Source organism: Bos indicus x Bos taurus, chromosome 7, assembly GCF_003369695.1.
Source record: "Bos indicus x Bos taurus breed Angus x Brahman F1 hybrid chromosome 7, Bos_hybrid_MaternalHap_v2.0, whole genome shotgun sequence".
Classification (NCBI taxonomy): domain Eukaryota; kingdom Metazoa; phylum Chordata; class Mammalia; order Artiodactyla; family Bovidae; genus Bos; species Bos indicus x Bos taurus.
In genome coordinates, this window is record NC_040082.1 from 62,306,376 (window position 1) to 62,326,015 (window position 19,640).

Here is a 19,640-nt window from a genome sequence, read left to right on the forward strand (position 1 = left end):
TCCCCTTCTGCCCTCCATCTTTCCCAGTGTCAAGAGTTTTCCAATGAGTTGCCTCTTTGCATCAGGTGGCCAAAGCATGAGCTTATCTTTAGATTGCTGGTTTGATTCCAGCTTGAAGGAGGTCCTGGGGAGAGGGCCGTGTTTTTCTCAGGCCCCCTCAGGAAACTTGGCCCCTTTCCTTTGGGGTTTCCTGCCCAGGACCTTCCACTGGCTTTGTTATGCAAATTAGAGGACCTTTATTCAGCTTGGCCCCTGAAAACAGACGTGGAATCCTTATTTGCTCAAAGGCTTTGCTAAGTTGTTGACACTAAGTTGTTGACAAAATCAGCAAGGTCAGGAGCAGGTAGGAAAACTATTTAAGAGAATGCCCTCCCACGAGATGCACGACTTCTTCCAGCCTCAGTTCCCCCTATGCAACAAGAAAGAGGAAGGCCTAGAGTGCTGCAGCTCACAGTGCCTGTGTTGAGCCTGCTCACTGCACTGGTGCCTGCGTAGGTCAGTGAAGGGGAGAGTGCGTGCTTCAGGAAAATCTCAGTCAGGGGTCTCACCTAGCCATGTTAAAGGTCGACTCTTTGCAATCCCGGGCAGGTCCTGTAGGCGGCAGTGCAGATTCCTCTCTGCTGCCAGAGCTCGCCCCCTAGTGGGCAGGCGAAGAGAAAAAGAGCAGTACTGAGGGAGCAGCTAAGGGGAGTAGATAAGAGGGGTTTCTTCAAAGAATTCAAACACTGCTGGGGAAAGCAAGTTATATTTACTTTCCCCTAGCTGTTCGTTTCGCAGAAGGCGATGGCACCCCACTCCAGTACTCTTGCCTGGAAAATCCCATGGATGGAGGAGCCTGGTAGGCTGCAGTCCATGGGGTCACGAAGAGTCTGACACGACTGAACGACTTCACTTTGACTTTTCACTTTCATGCATTGGAGAAGGAAATGGCAACCCACTCCAGTGTTCTTTCCTGGAGAATCCCAGGGACAGGGGGGCCTCGTGGGCTGCCGTCTCTGGGGTCGCACAGAGTCAGACACGACTGAAGCGACTTAGCAGCAGCAGCAGCAGCAGCAGCAGCAGCTGCTATTCGTTTAGTAGTTATGAAATGTATGGAAGAGTTTAAAGAATACTGCAATAAATACCGTGTACCCATTGCCAAGGTTGGACAGTTATTAACATTTTGCCCCATTTCCTCTCTTCCTTTTCACACATGCACAGTTTTCCTCTGGACCATTTAGAAGTACCATGTAGAGACTGTGACATCTCACCCATGAGAAAATAAACAGGCATTCTCCTATATGAGCACGTTGGTAGGTATTATTACACCTACGAGAGCAATAGTTCAGCATCACCTAACATATAATCTACATTACAATCACAACATTTTCCCAGGATGCCTTTTATAGCGTTGTATAATTATTATTATTCAAGAACCAATCACGTCTCACTCACTGCCTTTGTTTCATCTGTTTAATTTCTTCTAGAACAAGGACCTACTCACTTCAGGGGTTTTTTGTTTGTTTAATTTTTTTGAGCATTTAGGCAGTTGTCTTATAAAATGTCCTCAATTTTAGACTTGGTTTCTAATGAATAGATTCAAGTTAAGCATCTGTTGGCACTGAGACTTCAAAGGCACTGTTACTGTTTCCTTTTGAGGTGCTTCAGGAGATGTATGCCAGGTGGTCCCACTCCTAGTGGCACTAAATTGGCCCCTTGGTCCCTTTGTTAGGAGATGCCTGCCAAATGTTTATTGAAAAATGTACACTTGTAATTGGATATTCTGTGGGGTGACACTTGGAGACTGTGTGAATGTTATGTCCCCAGAGACTTTCACCCAATGTTTTTAGCAAACATCAAATGATTCCTTCCTGACTCAATTATTACACTGGGGGGTGGGGGGTGGGGAGGATTGCAAAATGATAATTTGCTAATTCCAGCATTCCTTCTAAATTTATTTAGCTGGCATTCTTCTGTAAAGAAGACCTTTTCTTTCATATTTTTAGCAACTTGGTTTGAAAGTTTCGGGTTCTGCTTTCTTTGGAACTCTTAGTTCAGAAGAGAAAAGTGTATATGAGAGAGTGTGTTATAGTGAGTGTATATGTGTGTGGGTGGGTGTGTCTGTGAGAGAGAGACAGGGACAGAGAATGAGACCTGAAGGCTGAGTCCTGCACACAGAGGCGCTCTCACAGAGGCCCACCATCAGCCCGGTGGAGCTGGTTCCTGCTATTTTGGCCTGTTCAACCTGCTCCAGTTTCACTGTCTTCCTGGCTGTTTCTCAAGGGCTGTCAGCCTCTTCCTCCTCAGGACCTTTGCACTTCCCTTTGCCTGGAACCCCTTTTCTCCAATAGCCACATGGCTCACTTTATTCTGTTCCCTGCCCAGGTGTCATCTGGCCAGATTTCCCGGTCACCCATATTATGTACTGTCCCCTCCCATTACTGTCTATCTCTTACTCTCTGTTGTGCATCCTCCATAGCCCTCGTCATACCTGCCCCATAAACATCATGAGAACAGGCCCTTTGCCCTATTGGCTCAGAGCCTAGAGTGGACCCTGACTCCCCATAGGCAATGAAGGGAATTTGTGGCATGCAAGAAGGAACACACACGTGCACACATGATTGGTAAAGTTCTGTATGAGATCAGAGCCCCTCCCCCTCATTTCTTGCTGCTCTATCCAGGTGACCAGAGACATTCCCATCCTGGGCAGAGAGGATGGCTGTTTCTCGTCCCTGGGATAACATGTGCCGTCAGCCACCTCTTTCTTGGCGCCCAGTTACAAAAGCTGGAAGATTATCCGCCCCCACTTCCTTGACATGATTTTGGGGGAATAAAAACAAATCAGAATTCATCAACTGTGAACAAAATTGTCAACTGTGAACTGTCAACAGTCTGGTTTAAAAATAGACGAGAGGTTGATGAAATACAGTGGAGAAAGCAATTTAAATAAAACGTTAAAAATAATACCCAAAGTGGGCTAGGCAACAGGAAGAGTGTGGTGCAGTGGAGAATGTGCCCGGCGGAGGCCTGCGTGAGCAGTGAACCAGAGAGAGGTTATTAGTTTTGCTTTACACATCACAGAGGAGAGAGATTTACTGGCCATTTGCGGGAAAACATTCACTCATTCCGATGTGTTGGCGTGTTATGTAAAATGGAAAGGAAGATTGGTTGGGAAATCTGCTAGCACATTTATTTTTAAGTAGGTCAACAGTTTGAATATTTTTGACCATTTGTGAAAATCTCTGGCTCTTCTTCCATCTTCTCTCTTACTGTGATGATTGAGAAAGACATTTGTGTTTTACCAAGTCAAGGGGTCTCGAAGCTTCTGGGGTTTGTATTTATTTTTTTATTTGTGTTTGTAGAAATATAGGTTCTGCTACTCTGATTAAAGTCCTTATTTCCCACTTCTTTGACTCTGCTTCTTTCAATAGTTAAGGCTGATTACTTATTTAGCTGCTTTATCATGAAATCAATATAAAGCCATGAATTTTTCATATTTCCTCTTTTCTAGGCCCAAGTCTCAGCTGATACATTGACCAAGTTCTTTATGTCCAACTGCCCCATATCCTGAGGCTGCTGGTCAATGTTTTTCTTTCCTTCTTTTTAGGAGAATTGAGCCATCTTGGCACAAGCTCTGCACTTTATGAACCTAAGACAAGGTTATCCATCCTGTAGGGACTCTTTTTAAAAATCTGGATGGAAGGTGTATTAGTTTGTGAGAGCTGCTGTAATGAAGTGCCACAAGTTGGGTGGCTCACACAACAGAAGTTTATCATCTCACAGTCCCAGAGGTGTAGGTCTGGAATGAAGGTGTGAGCAAGGTTGGTTCCTTCTGTGGCTGCCAGGGAGAAGCTGTCTCTTGCTTCTTCTAGCTTCTGGCAGCCTCGTTCATTTCTTGTGGATAGTCCCCTTCCCCTGCATGACTCCTCACATCATCTTTCCTCTGTGTGTGTCCAATTTTCCCCTTCTTCTAAGCATGCCAGTCATATTGGATTAGAGTCCACTCTAATGACTGCATTTGAACATGATTGTCTCTGTCATATATTTCTAAGTAAGCCACTTTAAGATACTGGGGGTTAGGAGTCCAACATGAGGGATGTAATTCAACCCACAGTACTAGGTATGAAGCTTTACCCCCCAGAGGGAGAGTTGTGAGTCCTCTCTGCTTAGACCAGCTCCCAGTATTGGCCAGGACTGGAAAGGTTCTCCCTGCTGGGCCCCGGTGACCTTCTGGTGGTCACTCTACATTTACTAAGCTGTGTTCTTTCCCCGTGTGTTGGACAAGCTCCAGGGAGCCCCTCTGTCTTCAGCTCTTTGTGTGCTTGGATTGACTAAGTTGCTCTCCACTCCATATACTTTATTTATACCTGTCTGTTCCTCTTCTCTCCTCCAACTCCAAAATTATTTTCCCTAAAATGAGGAATTATGGGTGTCACTTTCCAAGAATGTCATTTTTCAGTTTGTTTTTATTAATAGAAGCCACCTCCAGGCTGCAGACTCTAAGCAGTAGACTCACAGCCCACTCTGTTTAACTTGGAGCTCTGCAGATCCTGTTTTGAAGCAGGACAACAGCCCATCTGAGGTGGGATGGGGCAGGACATGGTGGGCTGCCTGGATCCTCTGGACCTGCAAGGCACATATGGAAGACGTGGGCCCAAACTTCCTGAGAAAGTCCATACTGCTGAGAAAACACCATCCATCATCCATAATTTTGCCAGTTTTCAACTCCTGCTTGGGAGAACACTGTGAGGGGAAGGTGTGGGAGTGCTGAGACTTGCTATGTGGTCCTGAGGTCCCTGTGTTGTTGGAGGACATGTATTTCTCCCTCCCCACACCCCCGCAGGAAGATCCTTCCATTCCCTTGCTTTCTGTTCCCACTGCCCCTTTCCCAGGAACACTGCACATTTCCTGGTGTCGGAGCCTGGCATCTCTTGGATCAGGTTCGTCTTTACAGCCAGGAGCAGAATCCCTGCATCGCCAAGTAACGTGCCTTTGTTCCTCCTGACCCCCATTCTCTTGGCAGGTCTATACTCAGGGGTAGTATATGCCTGCCTTGTGTCTCCAGGATCTCTGTGTGCACGGACCCAGGATGCTCTGCCAGGCCCACCCCCGTCTACGTTTTGTCTCTGCCTATGATTGGTGGTTTGTGGACCAGAACTTTCCTAGGTCTCTTGGCTGGGAGAGGGAGTGGAGGAGTGAAGGTCCCAGGTGTGGTGCACAGCACAGTCTAATGGGAAGCCCTGTACTTTGAGGGTTCTGTATCCCCCCTGGGTAAAGCTGGCACTATGATCACCTTTGGGCTTCTGTATCTTGTCTTCCATAATAAGGACCTAGGGGAGAGGGGACAAGGTAAGTGACTTGGGTAACTGCAGGGGTGTGACATGGCAAGGAGCTGCAGGGAGGGGGCATGAGTGAGGTGCCTGTGTTACAGGCCACAGGATGTCCCTGCCTAGAGATAATCCCTGGGGGGCATCCCCACACGCGTGCACTCACCTCCTCCTCCTCACCAGCTTCCTCCAGAGACATGGTTATAGTTGGTCATTACCTTGATAGAAGTCTGTAAACTGTGTTTTATATTTTATCATAATGTACTTGACATATAGACATGTGTGTATTATTTATATGTTGCCATGCCTACTAAAAAAGCATCAAAATCCAACACCCAGCTTATGAAATAAACCATTCCCAATGTTCAGGAGGGCTGCTGTGGCCTCCTGTCTGATGCCGTTCTCAGCTTCCTCCCTGGAGGGAACCCCTGTCCTGATGGTATCTGTCAACACCCCCGCTTCTGTAAAGTAGCTTTTACCACATACATTGCATATCTCTAAATAGCACATTTTGAGCTTTATAAAAAAATGAAATTATAGCCTTTTGAGCTTCATTTAAATGCCACATATTGTTCTGGAAGATAAAAGGCAGATCTGTGTCCTTGAAGCATGCATTTTCACCACTGCAGATAAATATTGTTTTCTCTGGTGGCCCCTTCCTGGAGTCAGGGAAGAGACCGGGCTGCCTGCACATGCTGAGACGCTGCGTGGCTGTGGAGGTGAGGACGCCGGGGCCTGCCATGGAAGCCGTGGTGCTAGAATCGCGGCCTGCTGGAGTCCCTAGGCCAGCAAGGCTATATCCAGGGGCAGTTGTTCTGGGTATCTGAGAAGCAGATGGATTCCGACTCCAGTGATGGATTTGCATGAGCAGGGAGGCTGAAAGGCAAAGTGTTAAGTGTGGAGCTCATAAAGAGGACCAGAAGCATGGAGGGTCGGTGATGGTTCACGACAAGCACCTTGGATGCTGAGCTCCGGCACCTGCACTCCTTGTGCGGGCAGATTGGTGGCTCCTGGAGGCTGGAACAGAGCTTTAGAGCTACAGAGCGAACCAGAACCCCCTTTCCAACTGTCGTTCAGCAGCTATTTACTGCACACCTACGAGGTGCCAGGGCTATATGTGTTTCATCATCTCAAGTCAGGGATAAGACTGTGACTAGGACTTTCCCTGTTATTATATACTTTAGGGTCTAGTGCAGAGTCACCTGTTGATAAATTACATGAGTGATTCCCAAATACTAGTGGCTTCTGACAGCAAGCATTAGTTCCTTGTTCATGTTATGTATGAGCTGTGGATTAGCTTCAGCTCTGTTCCGTGTCCTCTGCTGTCTGGGTCCCAGACCCAAGGCGCAGCCCTTATGGGGCACATGCTATTTCCATAATAGACAGAAATAGCAGGAGGTGAAACCAAGCAGTGGTTCTTTGAATGTTGCTCAAACCTGGCTTGTGTATCTGTGCTAAATTGCTTTGGTCATGTCCAACTCTTTGCAACTCTGTGGACTGCAACCCTCCAGGTTTCTCTGTTCATGGGATTCTCCAGGCAAGAATACCGGAATGGGTTGCCATGGCTTCTCCAGGGGATCTTCCCAACCAAGGGATTGAACCTGAGTCTCTTGTGTCTCTTACGTTGGCGGGGGTTCTTTATCACAAGTGCCAGCTGGAAAACCTCATTCCTTACTCACAACCCACTGGCCAAAGACAGTCCTATGGCTAGGACTGCTGTCACCATGGAGCTTTTATGGACAGTCAGTGCTATCCCCATCAGCTTTCATGACACAAGGCACTGAGCAAAGTGTAGGTTTGTCTTTGGGGAATGCCAGAGAATGTTCAGGAAGAGGATTACCATCCATCATAGGCACAAGCAGCCAATTACAGTCACAGTATGATAAGGTTTTAGAGCGAGTCACTGTACTACTTCTGACTTTATAAATTTACATGTAAAAAATGTATTTGTTCCTCTAAATTAGCTTTAAGGATTCTGTTGAGAAATAGTATGAGAATCCCTAGCCTGAACCTGAGGCTTGTTATAGGGAGCTTGCCCAGGGGAGGAGGAGAAAGTAGAGCTGGCTATAGTGGTCTTCACCTCTGTTCTGTGCTGTGCTAAGTCGCTTCAGTCGTGTCCGACTCTTTGCAACCCTATGGATAGTAGCCCACTAGGCTTCTCCATCCATGAGATTCTCCAAGTAAGAATAGTGGAGTGGATTGCCATGCCTTCCTCTGGGGGATCTTCCTGACCCAGGGATGGAACCTGTGTCTCCTATGGCTCCTGCATTGAAGGTGGATTCTTTATCGCTGAGCCACTGGGGAAGCCTGGTCTTCACCTCTAGTATATGCACACAGGCTGTGCTAGTTACAAAGAAGCTTCTCACCCTGGGTACCCACCTGCTACTGCTGCTAAGTCACTTCAGTCATGTCCAACTCTGTGCAACCCCATAGACAGCAGCCCACCAGGCTCCCCCGTCCCTGAGATTCTTCAGGCAAGAACACTGGAGTGGGTTGCCATTTTCCTTCTCCAATGCATGTAAGTGAAAAGTAAAAGTGAAGTCGCTCAGTCGTATCCAACTCTTAGCGACCCCATGGACTGCAGCATACCAGGCTCCTCCATCCATGGGATTTTCCAGGCAAGAGTACTGGAGTAGGGTGCCATTGCCTTCTCCAGGGTACCCACCTGCCAACTTCCAATGTTCCTCCTGGTGCCCCTTCTGTCCATTTGGACCACCTGTAGGCATGTCCCATACCTGTAGGCTCTTTAGTGCCACATCCCTACACACACACATATATCCCTCCTTCCGTTATAGTCACGTCTACCTGGCTCTTTGAGGTTGCTCATTTTTTGCTCCTTCCCTGTGCTCGTGTTTCGGCTCCTCACTGTCAGTTGACATTTGTGGCCTGGGTCATGGCTTCCTTTCACATGGCCCCCAACGTGCCTGCCACCACACCAGGCATGTACCAAACACCCAGCAATGTGCACAAAAGGAAGCCTTGCACTGAGAGGAAGCCAGCCCCCTGCTGGCTTGTCCTTGTGCTTTCTCTGCAGGGTCTCAGGTAACTGTGGGTGTCAGTATGGGTTACACAAGAGTGACTCCAGTATGTGCAGATTGAAACCCTCTCTCCTTCCCTCGGTATGTGATCGGTGTGGGGACTGAACAGCCCATCCGCTCACAAGGAGCCAGGGTTCATCTGCACTCATGTGTTGCTTTGCAAACACTGGTGGCCTTTTCAAAGGTATGCATTTGTGTTTTCCAAGGGCAAGGACCGTATCTCCTCTTTTCCTCCCTTTAAAAGATTGCCCGTGGCACCTGATAAGCGCTACACGCACAGTGGGTGCTCCGTCCCCTCTACCTACCTCCCCTTCCTTTGAACCGGCAGCAGATACCAACGTGGTTCTGGGCCTGTGGGCCTTTGCAAAGACTGATTATATACTGCCTTCATCTAGAGAATTTTGCAGGTGAAAAAGGGAGGAAACCCTTAGACAATTGAGACCCAGGCCCCTAGCGCAGCTGCATAATTAACCACACACGGAGTGCAGTGCAGACTGTGTTCTCTCGGGCCCTTCAGATGACAGATACAGTGATGGCGACTGTTAAAGTGCTTGGCCCTGGAGTCAGTCAGACAGCGCTTGAAATCCAGGCTTGTGAATGTCATGATCTTTCACAAATTATTTAGTATCTGAGTCTCCTTTTCTTAAACCGTAATGTATAGATAATAAAATGCTATTAATTGTTGTGATCTTCTACATCCGTAAATGATATCCTTCTATCCTCCTGTTCTGAATCAGTTGAGACTTAAGAATAAACAGCTGGCAGAGAGTGGCCAAAATACTCCCATTGCTACAGATGAAGGGATTGCCAAGAAAATGTATGTGTTTGGGGCTTCCAATTTTGAATCCTGGAATACGGTGGATGTTTCCTAGGCTAGACAGCCACAGGCGTCCTCTGGGGGAAAGACTGTGTCAAACGTAGGTTTTGGATGGTTGGAGCAAAAGCGTCGCTCCCCAGTTGCTCACAGGGGAAAGGGCTAGGCCTCACACACAGCATCCAGACTTACCAAGTAGACCGTTACTCTTCCTCCCTGCTCCCTGAGCAGCTGAGGGGGTCTAGGCTTGCTACACAGGCAGAGCCTCCGTAGTAGGGGTAAGGGGCCATGGTGGAGCAGCCTTCAGCCCTCCGTGTTTGTGGACCGCAGATGTTAAATTTCATTCTGATACTCGCATAGACAGTTATGGTTGAGTTTACCACTTATTAAAAGTAAGCCTCCCCATGCAGTGCTTTTAGACATTTATCTTATGCATTTGGGAAAACATAAAAAGCCATTTGTTAATTAACATTCTATAATTGAGACCTTTAACAGAGATGAACTTCCCTTTGCTTTGTCTCTGCTTCTGTGAGCCTAATCATGGTTAGAAGGGCACTGGCTGTTTCCCAAGGAGGCTGGGGAGGGGTCTATTGGCAGTGTTCTTACAGCTTTGTTTTGTCTGTCTTTTGCAGTGCAAGTTGGAGTTCCATGCTTGTTCTACTGGCAGAAGTCTCACCACCCTCTGTGATGGGCCATGTCCATGTCTCCCAGAGCCCGAGCCTCCAAAACACAAGGCAGAAAAGAACGGTGAGTGGGCATCACACTGAAGGGGCACTGGGTGGCCTGATGTGGCCAAGGTCTGCCCCAGATGCCAGGAACCTGGCCTTTAACAGAGATGATCTAGTTTGGGCTGGGGAGATGGGTGTGCTTGGCAAGAGTACTCCAGTTTCATTTAGGAACTCCAAATTGAACTGCCTTCAACCTCCATATGATAGAAAAAGAACTGGGAGTCTTTGAAAATAATTCTGCTAGACCAAGATATGCGTTAGATTCTTTCTAGAGGTCAAATTGGCTATGGTGTAGGAAGGGCCGGGTTTCAGTGTTAAGACCAGGCCTGCCCTGGGTGCGCCTTGGTCTTCCTTGAACTATAATCTCTAAATCCTTTGAACTTCTGAAAGCCAGATTTCAAAACATAGACTGCAGAGATGTCATGACGGTGAACAGTAGGCCCCCCACTACTGGCAAAAGCATTTCTCTATGAATATATTCTACCGGGCATGTGGCACAAAACCAAGGAATGGATGGAAGGAGAATAACTTCCCAGGGGCTGTGGTTTCCTTTCCATAGCTGAGAGGGGCGTCAAAGGTCGGGCCTATCTGGATGTTTTCATGATGGAGAAAGTAATGTTTTCCCACTGGGCTCAGTGCCTTAAAAGCCTTCTGTAATGAAACCTAGATAGAAGCTTGCCTTCCGTGGAGCTGGGCTTTCTCAGCTGTAGCTGGCTGTACCATGAACAACGCTGGACATCTGTGTGTGAGTGAGCGCATGCCTGCACACACGTGTGTTCTAAAGCCTGAAGCTATTTGTAATGGAGGAAGATGAATAGGATGTGAGTGTTTATCCACTTGCCTCTTCCTAAGCTGGCTTGTCTTTTCCAAGGCACAGAGATGAAGATGGTCAAGTGTAAATTTGTTCATGGTAACCAAGGGAATATTGTGTTACAAGTTTTTTGGGGAAGTTTAACCCAGGATGTGGAAGAACATTGTAAACCGTGAAACACGGGGGTCACAAATTATCTCTGTAGATTACTCTTAGTTACCAAAAAGCTGATCTCATTGTGTTTTGACCTGATCATTTATAGAACTCCAGGAAGAAATGTTAAGTAATCTATACAACCCTCCTTGAACTTTGGTGAGAAAACCCAAAGCCCTGTGTGGTAAGCAGCAAAATCCACAAAATTAACTTCTGTTTGGAGATGTCTTAAGACCCTTCTTAGGAAGTCTTCATAACCTCTTATTTCAAATATATTCTTTATTGCTTTTATTTACTCCTCTGTTCTGAGATAAGGAAACCGATGTAAGGAAGTCATTTCTGTGATTTGCCTGTAGTTTTCTGTGAGAAGGCTTTGATTTTCCTTAAACAAAGTACAACCCTTGTTACTTCATGGTGGGCTTGTCATATCTGATTAAATGAGACTCGTTCTCAAGTGTGACTCGCCAGGTATGGCCTTGGGTATGCCATTTATTTGTTCAGTCACTTACTAGTGAAAACTGGAACAAAGTCTAATCAAACCTATGCAAGTAACTGCATTGGCATTAAAGGTAGAATTCTGAGAAGCTGGCGAGAACAAGATTACCACTTGAAAGTATTTCATTTCCAAATGTTTGTAAAAGTAACCATTAAGTAAATAGTGAGAATAGGCCAGGAAGAAAGCATAAGAATTTTATTAAATGATTATCAGAAAAGAGAACCATAAAAAATAATACCAGCAATATTCTAAAACCAATGATCAAAATTATATATCCTTCATTAGTTCCTGCAGTCTTGTATAATTATTTTTGTTCCACTGACCCTTGGGTCAACAGTTTGCTTTTATGAAGTCGTCAGAGTCTGGGAACTGTCCTCTCAGTCTCTAGTATCTAGCTATTGTCTAAGAAATATCACCTTTGAAGCCCGTAGCAAGAAAGGCATCTGTTACTTGTACTAACTGGGCACAGTTCTTACCATGAGGCTCTGAGATTGCCCTTCTTGGTCAGAGACTCAGTTTATGCTGTGACTTAAAGCAAATATTTTATATAAGCATGCAGGAAAGTAGGAACTACCTACTGGTGATAAGACAGAATATCTGTAGTTAATTTAGTACATATCTAACAATATTTTAATGAAGGAGAGTATAATCCTCTATTAGGATAGGGTGCTTAACTATTTAATACAGATTTGATCTGTGTTTCCCTGGAGGACAAGGGCATATTACGGGCAGTGAGGGCACTGATAGAGCTCCAGGATCATTATGTGAAATGAAACATTTACATGAAGAATATTCTACCTGGAGCAGAATCAGCCAAGGGAAGGCTGACTTTTTCTTTTGAGTTGATGATTCTTTCCACGTAGCTCTCACAGTAGTTTGTGGCAGGCAGTGAGCAGTGAACTGAGGTTGTGGCAACTGGGATAAAGAAGAGGGAATGGGTGCTCAAGAGGGATCAGAGATGAAATGAAGGGCAGCTTTCATTTGGCCACTTGGCTGTCAAGGTGGAGGGGGGAGGGCATGCCCATCTATCCACCTTCCTTAACCTGGTGGCCGCCCCTCTCTGAAGCTGCATGCAGTGGGAGTGGCATTCACAGGCCACTCTGTCCATGAGACACTTTTGGCTCTGAACGGTGTTGGGAGCACTCTTGTGTCTGTGCCTGTTACAGAAATGATGTTTCATTGTCTCACAAATATAGGTGTATCAAAAATGTGACATTATTGTTAATGATATTTTATTTTCAACCTCCTCTCTGTTTTGAACCTTGGTTTCTTCTGGTAATATAAAAATTAGTGTAGTCCTTTCCAGGTAAATTCTATTTATTTGGGATTGTATCTAAACTCTAGAAAGTAGGATTGGGATGGGGGCTTATGAGCGACCATATTGGTGTGAGGTGGTTCCTGGTGTGTCTCTTTCTTTGGCATCTACCTCTCTGGGGTTTTGCTATTTTTAATTAGTTGCCCAGCAATGCTCACCCTCAGTGCAGCCAAGGAGAGATGTTCTGAGACCTTCTCTGTGACCTCTGCTACACATGTTCATTCAGCTCACACTGAGTCCTCTTACTCATCCTCTCACCACCCCTCCTTGGCCCCTCTCAGGGCCACACAAAGCTTGAGGATGTTCTTCTATGACCTTCTGATGTCAAGAAAGCCTGTGATGGGTTTGTTCTCTCAAGCCATCTCTCCTCAAATCTGCCTGGCAACCATTTCTCTTCCACGCAGAGGACATCTTTACAAGACTGGTTTCAGAATGGGCCTCATTAGTAGGGAGACACAGGTGCTCTTTGTGTGGAGCTCCAGCTGCCGAGGGTTTCAGGATCACCTCTTCCTGCCTAGGACCCAGAGGTGACTTTGGAGGCAGGAAAGCACTGTGGTGGGAAGAACTTTCCTGGGGACGCAGCAGTGTCTGCCTGTGCTTCTCTTTCCCTATATATTACCTCTTGCAGCCCCAGTACTTGTGACCAGTACTGGGTGTGAACATCCAAGGTTTGCGAGACCAGGATCTAACTTACTCTCTTTCTGATCTTGCTGTGCTTCTTCCAGCCTTTGGCTGTTTGAATTACAACAAACCCAGTTCTTGCAAGTCAAAAGTGTCTTGTCTGATCAGATTTGGTTTCAAGAATATTTTTAGGAAATCAAAGACAAATTGTTGAGTTTTGTGTTCTCTCTTTGTTTTTTTCTGGCATCTTTTCTTTGATGTGGCCCCTGAGGGGATGGTAGAAGGTGGAGTCATCCTTTACTACCTCTAAATATTTCCTCTCACATCTCTCAGTTGCCTTATGACCTTGGACAAGTTACTTAATTGCTTTATCATCTCTATGATGCCAAACCAACCTCAGGACTATGGAGTAATGATTGTCCATAGGAAGGGAAAAATTAAAAAGAGGGATATGAGATTGAAATCCACACATTAAGCCTGGGTTTCTGTACCATCTCTAAGAGTTTCTCAGGAAAGATCCTTCCCCTATCTTTTCTGGTATTAATGCTGAAAGCTCAGCTTCTCTGTACATGGGTGCCAAATCGAATCTCGGAGACAGAGTTTTGGGTGAACTAGAAAATAATAGCTTTATTGCTTTGCCAGGCAAAGGGGGTCACAGCTGGCTACTACCCTCAAAATGGTGTGTCCCAACTTGAAGAAGATAGTGAGAAGTTTTATATTAATTGCTCAAAAAGGGCGTGATCAGTTCATGGACATTCTTTGATGGGTTGGTGGTAGGGTAAGTAAAAGTCAGTATCATCAACCTTCAGGTCCAACTGGTCTGGGGTCTACATGGTTGTGGGCAGCATACCATCATTAATTGTCAACTTCTCCCACTTGGAGGGGGTTTCAGCATCTGCACGGCAGCTCGAAGGATTTTGTCTATCCATTGATGAGGGAACAGGACCTTGCCCTAAGGTTGCTCTTGACTCTTTCTCCCTGGTCTTGCATCACTTCCTGTCTGATTAACTTTACTGCTTGAATCCGCCCATTGGAACTCAGGGAAGGTTACGGAGGCTGAATGAAGGCTGCTTCCTATAATCAAAGAAACAGGAGACACAGGAAGACCTGTGCCCAGGAGCCCCACAGGGCCCTACATGCTATCAGTATTTTCTGGCACCCAACAGCCAGGCCAGCTAGGAAGTTGCCTCTCACTAGCCCCCTTCCACATCTGCTCCTGTCGCCACCCTGCCTCCATCCCTTCCCTTGTCACCGAGACAGCCCTTTTCCCCTGGCCTGGGCTCCACAGCCTTGTTCTCTCTGGAGGAGGGGCTCTGAGCTCCCTCCTGGCTGAGATGAACATTTCATAGTTATAGGTTTCCAGTCAGGAAAGATCTCCCCTAACTTCCTTCACACCATGTTAAGTGGACCCTGGTGTTCCTCGAAGGTGCCTCAGGTTTCCACACACGGACCGTGGAAAGCTGAGTGGGTGGGGACTTCTGATCTCCCCTAGAATGACTCCATTTTTCTGCTTTACCACCTCAGATCACATTTGCAGGAAGAGAGTTTTGGCACCGGCAAGCCATCGTTCAGTTTCCATTCACTCCTTGAGGAAACTGGGGTTCTCCAGAGAAAAAGCATCTCTCCTCAGCTCAGATGGTGGGTAGGTGTGGGTGGGGTCAGAGTCTGGGCCTCTTCCCTCGTGGGCGGTGCCTTTGTCCTCCCCCGCCCCCGCCATGTGTACTCCCTTGGGTAACAGCCAGCCAAGTCCTCAGCCTGAAGACGGTTGAGGGTCTATAGCTGTGTTTGGCAGGAGTTAGTTATTTCTCTGGGGTCTGATGTCACTTGCCTGAATCTTGAAGTGTGAACCATCAGGCAAAGAATGTCACTGCCTTCCCACAAGCAGCCAGGTTTGGAAGGCATTCTGTAGACTCTCTCCCACCCCACCCCCAACCTTTGGAGGAGGAAGTTGAGAAAATAGCACCGTCTCTAAAGCCAACTCCTTCTTTGCTTCTGTTGTCACCGGTTAGCTATTTCTGTTTTTAATTTTTCTCTATGTTGTTTTCTAATTGGAGTATAATTGCTTAAAAATGTTGTGTTAGTTTTTGCTATACAACAGTGTGAATCAGCTATAAGTATATATTTGTCCCCTTCCTCTTGAACCTCCCTCCCACCCCCACCCCATCTCATCCCACCCTCTAGGTCGCCGTGGACACTGAGTTGAGCTCCCTGTGCTGTACAGCAGCTTCCCATTAGCTGTCTATTTTGCACATGGCAGTGCGTACATGTTAGTGTTACTCTCTCAGCTCATCCCACCCTCTTTGCTCCTCTGTGTCCACAAGTCCATTCTCAGTTTATGCATCACTGTTCCTGCCCTGCAAATAGGTTCTTCAGTACCATTTTTCTAGATTGCAAAAGCTTTACAGACACGCTAAAGTTAAGAGAATTTGGTGTCACCAAACTAGGTTAGCTTTTGGAACGGGCATGTGGGTCCAGCCAGTTGGCCTCAGAAGTTCTGGAGAAGGCTGTGAGGCTGTCAGCATTCCTGGCCTGACCTTGCTGGGGGGGTTGGGGGCGGTGTGGGGCCATGTTTGTTTCCACAGATCCTTCCCACATGGCACGCTAAAGAGGAAATAACAACTTCCCTCCAGCTGAGCTATTTGAAACAGTAGAAAAATAGTCTACAATGATTTTCTCTTCTCAAATGGTGATTTCAACCCAAGGGCTGGATTCTGGGGAAAAAAGAAGTCCTGGGTTGACAGGCGGCTGTCTAATTCCATTACTTATCACAAGTCAAGTTGGGGAAATGTGTTTAAACGGGAACAGGAGGTGGTGCCAAAGAGACGGGATGAAGAGTTCTTCCTCGCTGTGATGTCTCAATGGAAAAATCCTAAAAGCATCCTGCTGCTGAAGCTCCCAGCAAAATGAAGATTTATCTTTGCATCCAGGGAAGAACATTTTTCTTTAATGCCTATTGAGTAACAGGGTGAAGGCCCCAGGCTTGCAAACTTGCAGTTTAAAAGCAGTTTCTGTTAACCTTTTCCATAGCCATTCAAGTCTGCTCACTTATTATTCAGTACTATATTATGGTCAGAAATTAAACATGTAAAGGTACATTTAATTTTCAGAGCCTTATTATTATAAATGCCGTGACCTTTTTTTTTTAAAAAAAAAAAAAACACAAAAAGAAGCTTGAGAATGAAATTGGCAACTGTATCCAAGAAGAAAAACTCCCTTGTCAGGACTCTGGAGGTAAATCCGACTTTGGCTTTGAACTCAGATTCTTCTTCTGTGAGTTCGGCTCTGGGAAAGTATACCACAGGTTCTCCTGGCTATTCTGAAGCTTTGTTGGTCGCAACTGACTGGGGGAAGGCTGCAGGCGAAAAGATACAAGAGGGTAGACTGGGACAGGGTGGCCGAAGTCATAGCCAGAGTCCAGAGAAGGAGATAGAGGCTTGTGCTAGAAATTAATGTCTTTGATAGTTCACTCAGACAGCTCTCTCCTGCCATTATTTTTTATTTATAAATTAATATCCATTCTTATATAAAATCCAAATATTATGGCAAAAGTGGCCCATATTCCCAGTTCTATTAGCTTTCTATTCATAGGCTTCAAATTATTTTTTTTGGAAACATAAAGATGTTTGTTTTGTAAACATCTAATATACTTTTAAGACTGTTTGTTGTCTGTTGTTGTTGTTATTAAGTCACTGCGTCATGTCCAACTCTTTTGCAATCCCTTGGATTGTAGCCCACCAGGCTCCTCTGACCGTGGGATTTCCCAGGCAAGAATACTGGAGTGGGTTGCCAGTTCCTTCTACAGGGGATCTTGCCGACCCAGGGATCAAACCCAGGTCTCCTGCATTGGCAGGCGGGTCCTTTACCACTGAGCCACGAGGGAAGCCCCTTTAAAATAGTACTCATCCAAAAACCAGGATCATATTCTACAGTGTTTTGTGCCTTGCCTTTTTTTGTGTGTATCGTAGATATGTTTTCATGGAAGGTCACATCTCTCTCTCTCTCTCCCTCTGCCCAAGGCCCTTCCCACTACCCCTCTCTCTCCAGCCAGTCTGCCAACTCTGCTCCCTTGAACTCCAGACTTAACTATGTGACGACTGCTCTGCATTTCTGTTTGGATGCTCCTAAGCATACCAGACTTAACATGTCCAAAATGAAACTCCCGATCTCCCCTATATCTGTCCCTTCCTCCTATATTGTATTTGCCACCTTAATTACTGTCATCTCCATAGTTCAATCTGCTGAAGTAAAACCAAAAACCAAAACTTCTTTCTCCCACATGCCACATATAATCATCATTTGAGTCCACTTTCAAATAGATTTTCGAATGTAAGTACCTCTTACCACCTCCATGGTTACTGCCCTCGTGGTCCCAAACATCCTCATGTTTTATTTCAGTAGCTTCCGAGTGGATTTCCTGGCCCCTACATTCTCTTTTGAACTAGGAGTGAAACATTCTGTAAAATGGAAGTCATATTGTATAATTTCCTGTTCAGGACACACCACTGACTTCCCACCTTGTTAAGAGGAAAAGAGAAAATACTTCAGTGACCTGCAAGGCCCAGCATGATCAAGTCCCTGATCAGGTCCCAGTGGGTCCCTCAGATATGCCATTTCATTCCTGCCTCAGCCTGGACATTCTTCCCAGACATCTACACACCTCCCTTCACCAGCCACCCTTCAGTCTCTGCACAAACACTGCCTTCTCAGCACTTCCATCTCTCTTTCCTCCTTTATTTTTCTTCTTCTTTTTTGAATATTTATTTTGATGCATTTATTTATTATTTGGCTGTGCTGGGTCTTAGTCATGGCACGTAGGATCTTCAATCTTCATTGCGGCCTGCAGGATCTTTAGTTGCAGCATTCAAACTCTTGGTTGAGGCATGTGGGATCTAGTTCCCTGACCAGGGATTGAACCTGGGCCCCCTGAATTGGGAGCATGGAGTCTTAGCCACTGAATGACCAGGGAATTCCCCTCTCCTTTATTTTTCTACAAAGCAATTATCACCATCCAATATATTAGATAATATGTTTATTCTGTTTATTGTCTGATTTGCCCAACTAGAATGGAATTTACATGAGGGCTTTTTCCCTGGATTCTCAACAATTATTTGTCAAATGTTGACTTCATCTCATTCTTCTGATAAAGTGAAAGTACTAGTCGCTCAGTCATGTCTGACTCTTTGTGATTCCATGGACTGTGGCCTGCCAGGCTCCTCTGTCCATGGAATTCTCCAGGCAAGAATACTGGAGTATGTTGCCATTCCATTCCTCTGAAAGTGTTGTCTATTATATAGATGTACCATAGATTATAATGCATGAAATGGCAATAAAAAGAGAGATTTACTGTGGTAAGAAATCATCTGTAGAAGGTGCTTAATATGTATATTAAACCCTTGGTGTGTATGTTTAATTTTTCCAGCTACCAAACAAAGCCCCCTCCATTGCTGGTGAGAAAATTTGGAATTTGGAGCTTTTTGGTACCTTGCCTAGGGCCACCCAGCTAATAAATGAAAGAACAGGGACTTGAAGTCTTTTCTAGTACATGTGCTCTCCTCACGTTATACTGTGGTCTTAACATAAATTGAATGTCTGTTGAAAGGGCAGACTTCCTATGGAAAAAGAAAAAAAAAGGACATCCACGCATTTTAAACTAAATTTCCCCATGCTTTCAGTGCTCAGTAAACGCAGTCTGTCACTGATACCACGGCCTCTCTGATGAGATTTCTCCAAGGTGAGAGAATCAATGTCCTCGCTCATTTTCTCTTCTTTCTTTCTGCAAGCACACTTCGTTCTCTGAAGTTTATCAAAACCCTGGCGTGGGCTCATTCCTCACCACAGCACTACGCTTTCTGATAGCCACAAGTTTCTGACCTAGCTTCTTAAAGATAAAAATTCGTTTGTAATCTGTCCTCAAGTCGACTGTTCTTCCATTGCCCTGCTATCTATTGCTGTGAGAAGAAAAGACAGCATTACAATACAAAAGTAAATTGAAATTATAATCGAAAGAGAGCAAGTGGCTGCCCTGCTACCAAGCCAGCTGCTTCACAAAATCTCGGTAGTCCTTGTCCTTGCTAGAGCCGAGGGTTGTAGTGGCCCCTGGGCCTTGCAGAGAGGAGTGAGCAAAGGAAGGGCGGTACCTTCCTAACAGGTATCGTGAGAATTCAGTGGCTCAATTTCAACCATAGGTATGGAATTCAAAAAATATAGCTTTGGACTTCCCTGGTGGTCCAGTGGTTTGGAATCCAACTGCCAGTGCAGCAGACATAGGTTCGATTCCTGGTCTGGGAAGATCCCATATTCCACTGAGCAACTGAGCCCATGTGCCACAACTACCGAAGCCCGTGCACCCTAGAGCCTG

At 45.8% G+C, this 19,640-nt stretch overlaps 1 protein-coding gene across 2 annotated transcripts in view; it reads left to right on the plus strand.

Moving 5' to 3' along the window:
• Positions 1–19,640, plus strand: part of SPOCK1 (SPARC (osteonectin), cwcv and kazal like domains proteoglycan 1) — a 583,899-nt gene that overhangs the window by 446,613 nt on the left and 117,646 nt on the right. For both annotated transcript variants that reach the window (XM_027546431.1, XM_027546430.1), the window contains one exon: positions 9,791–9,905. In XM_027546431.1, coding sequence (XP_027402232.1) covers positions 9,791–9,905 — 115 coding nt within the window. The remainder of the gene's footprint in view (positions 1–9,790; positions 9,906–19,640) is intronic.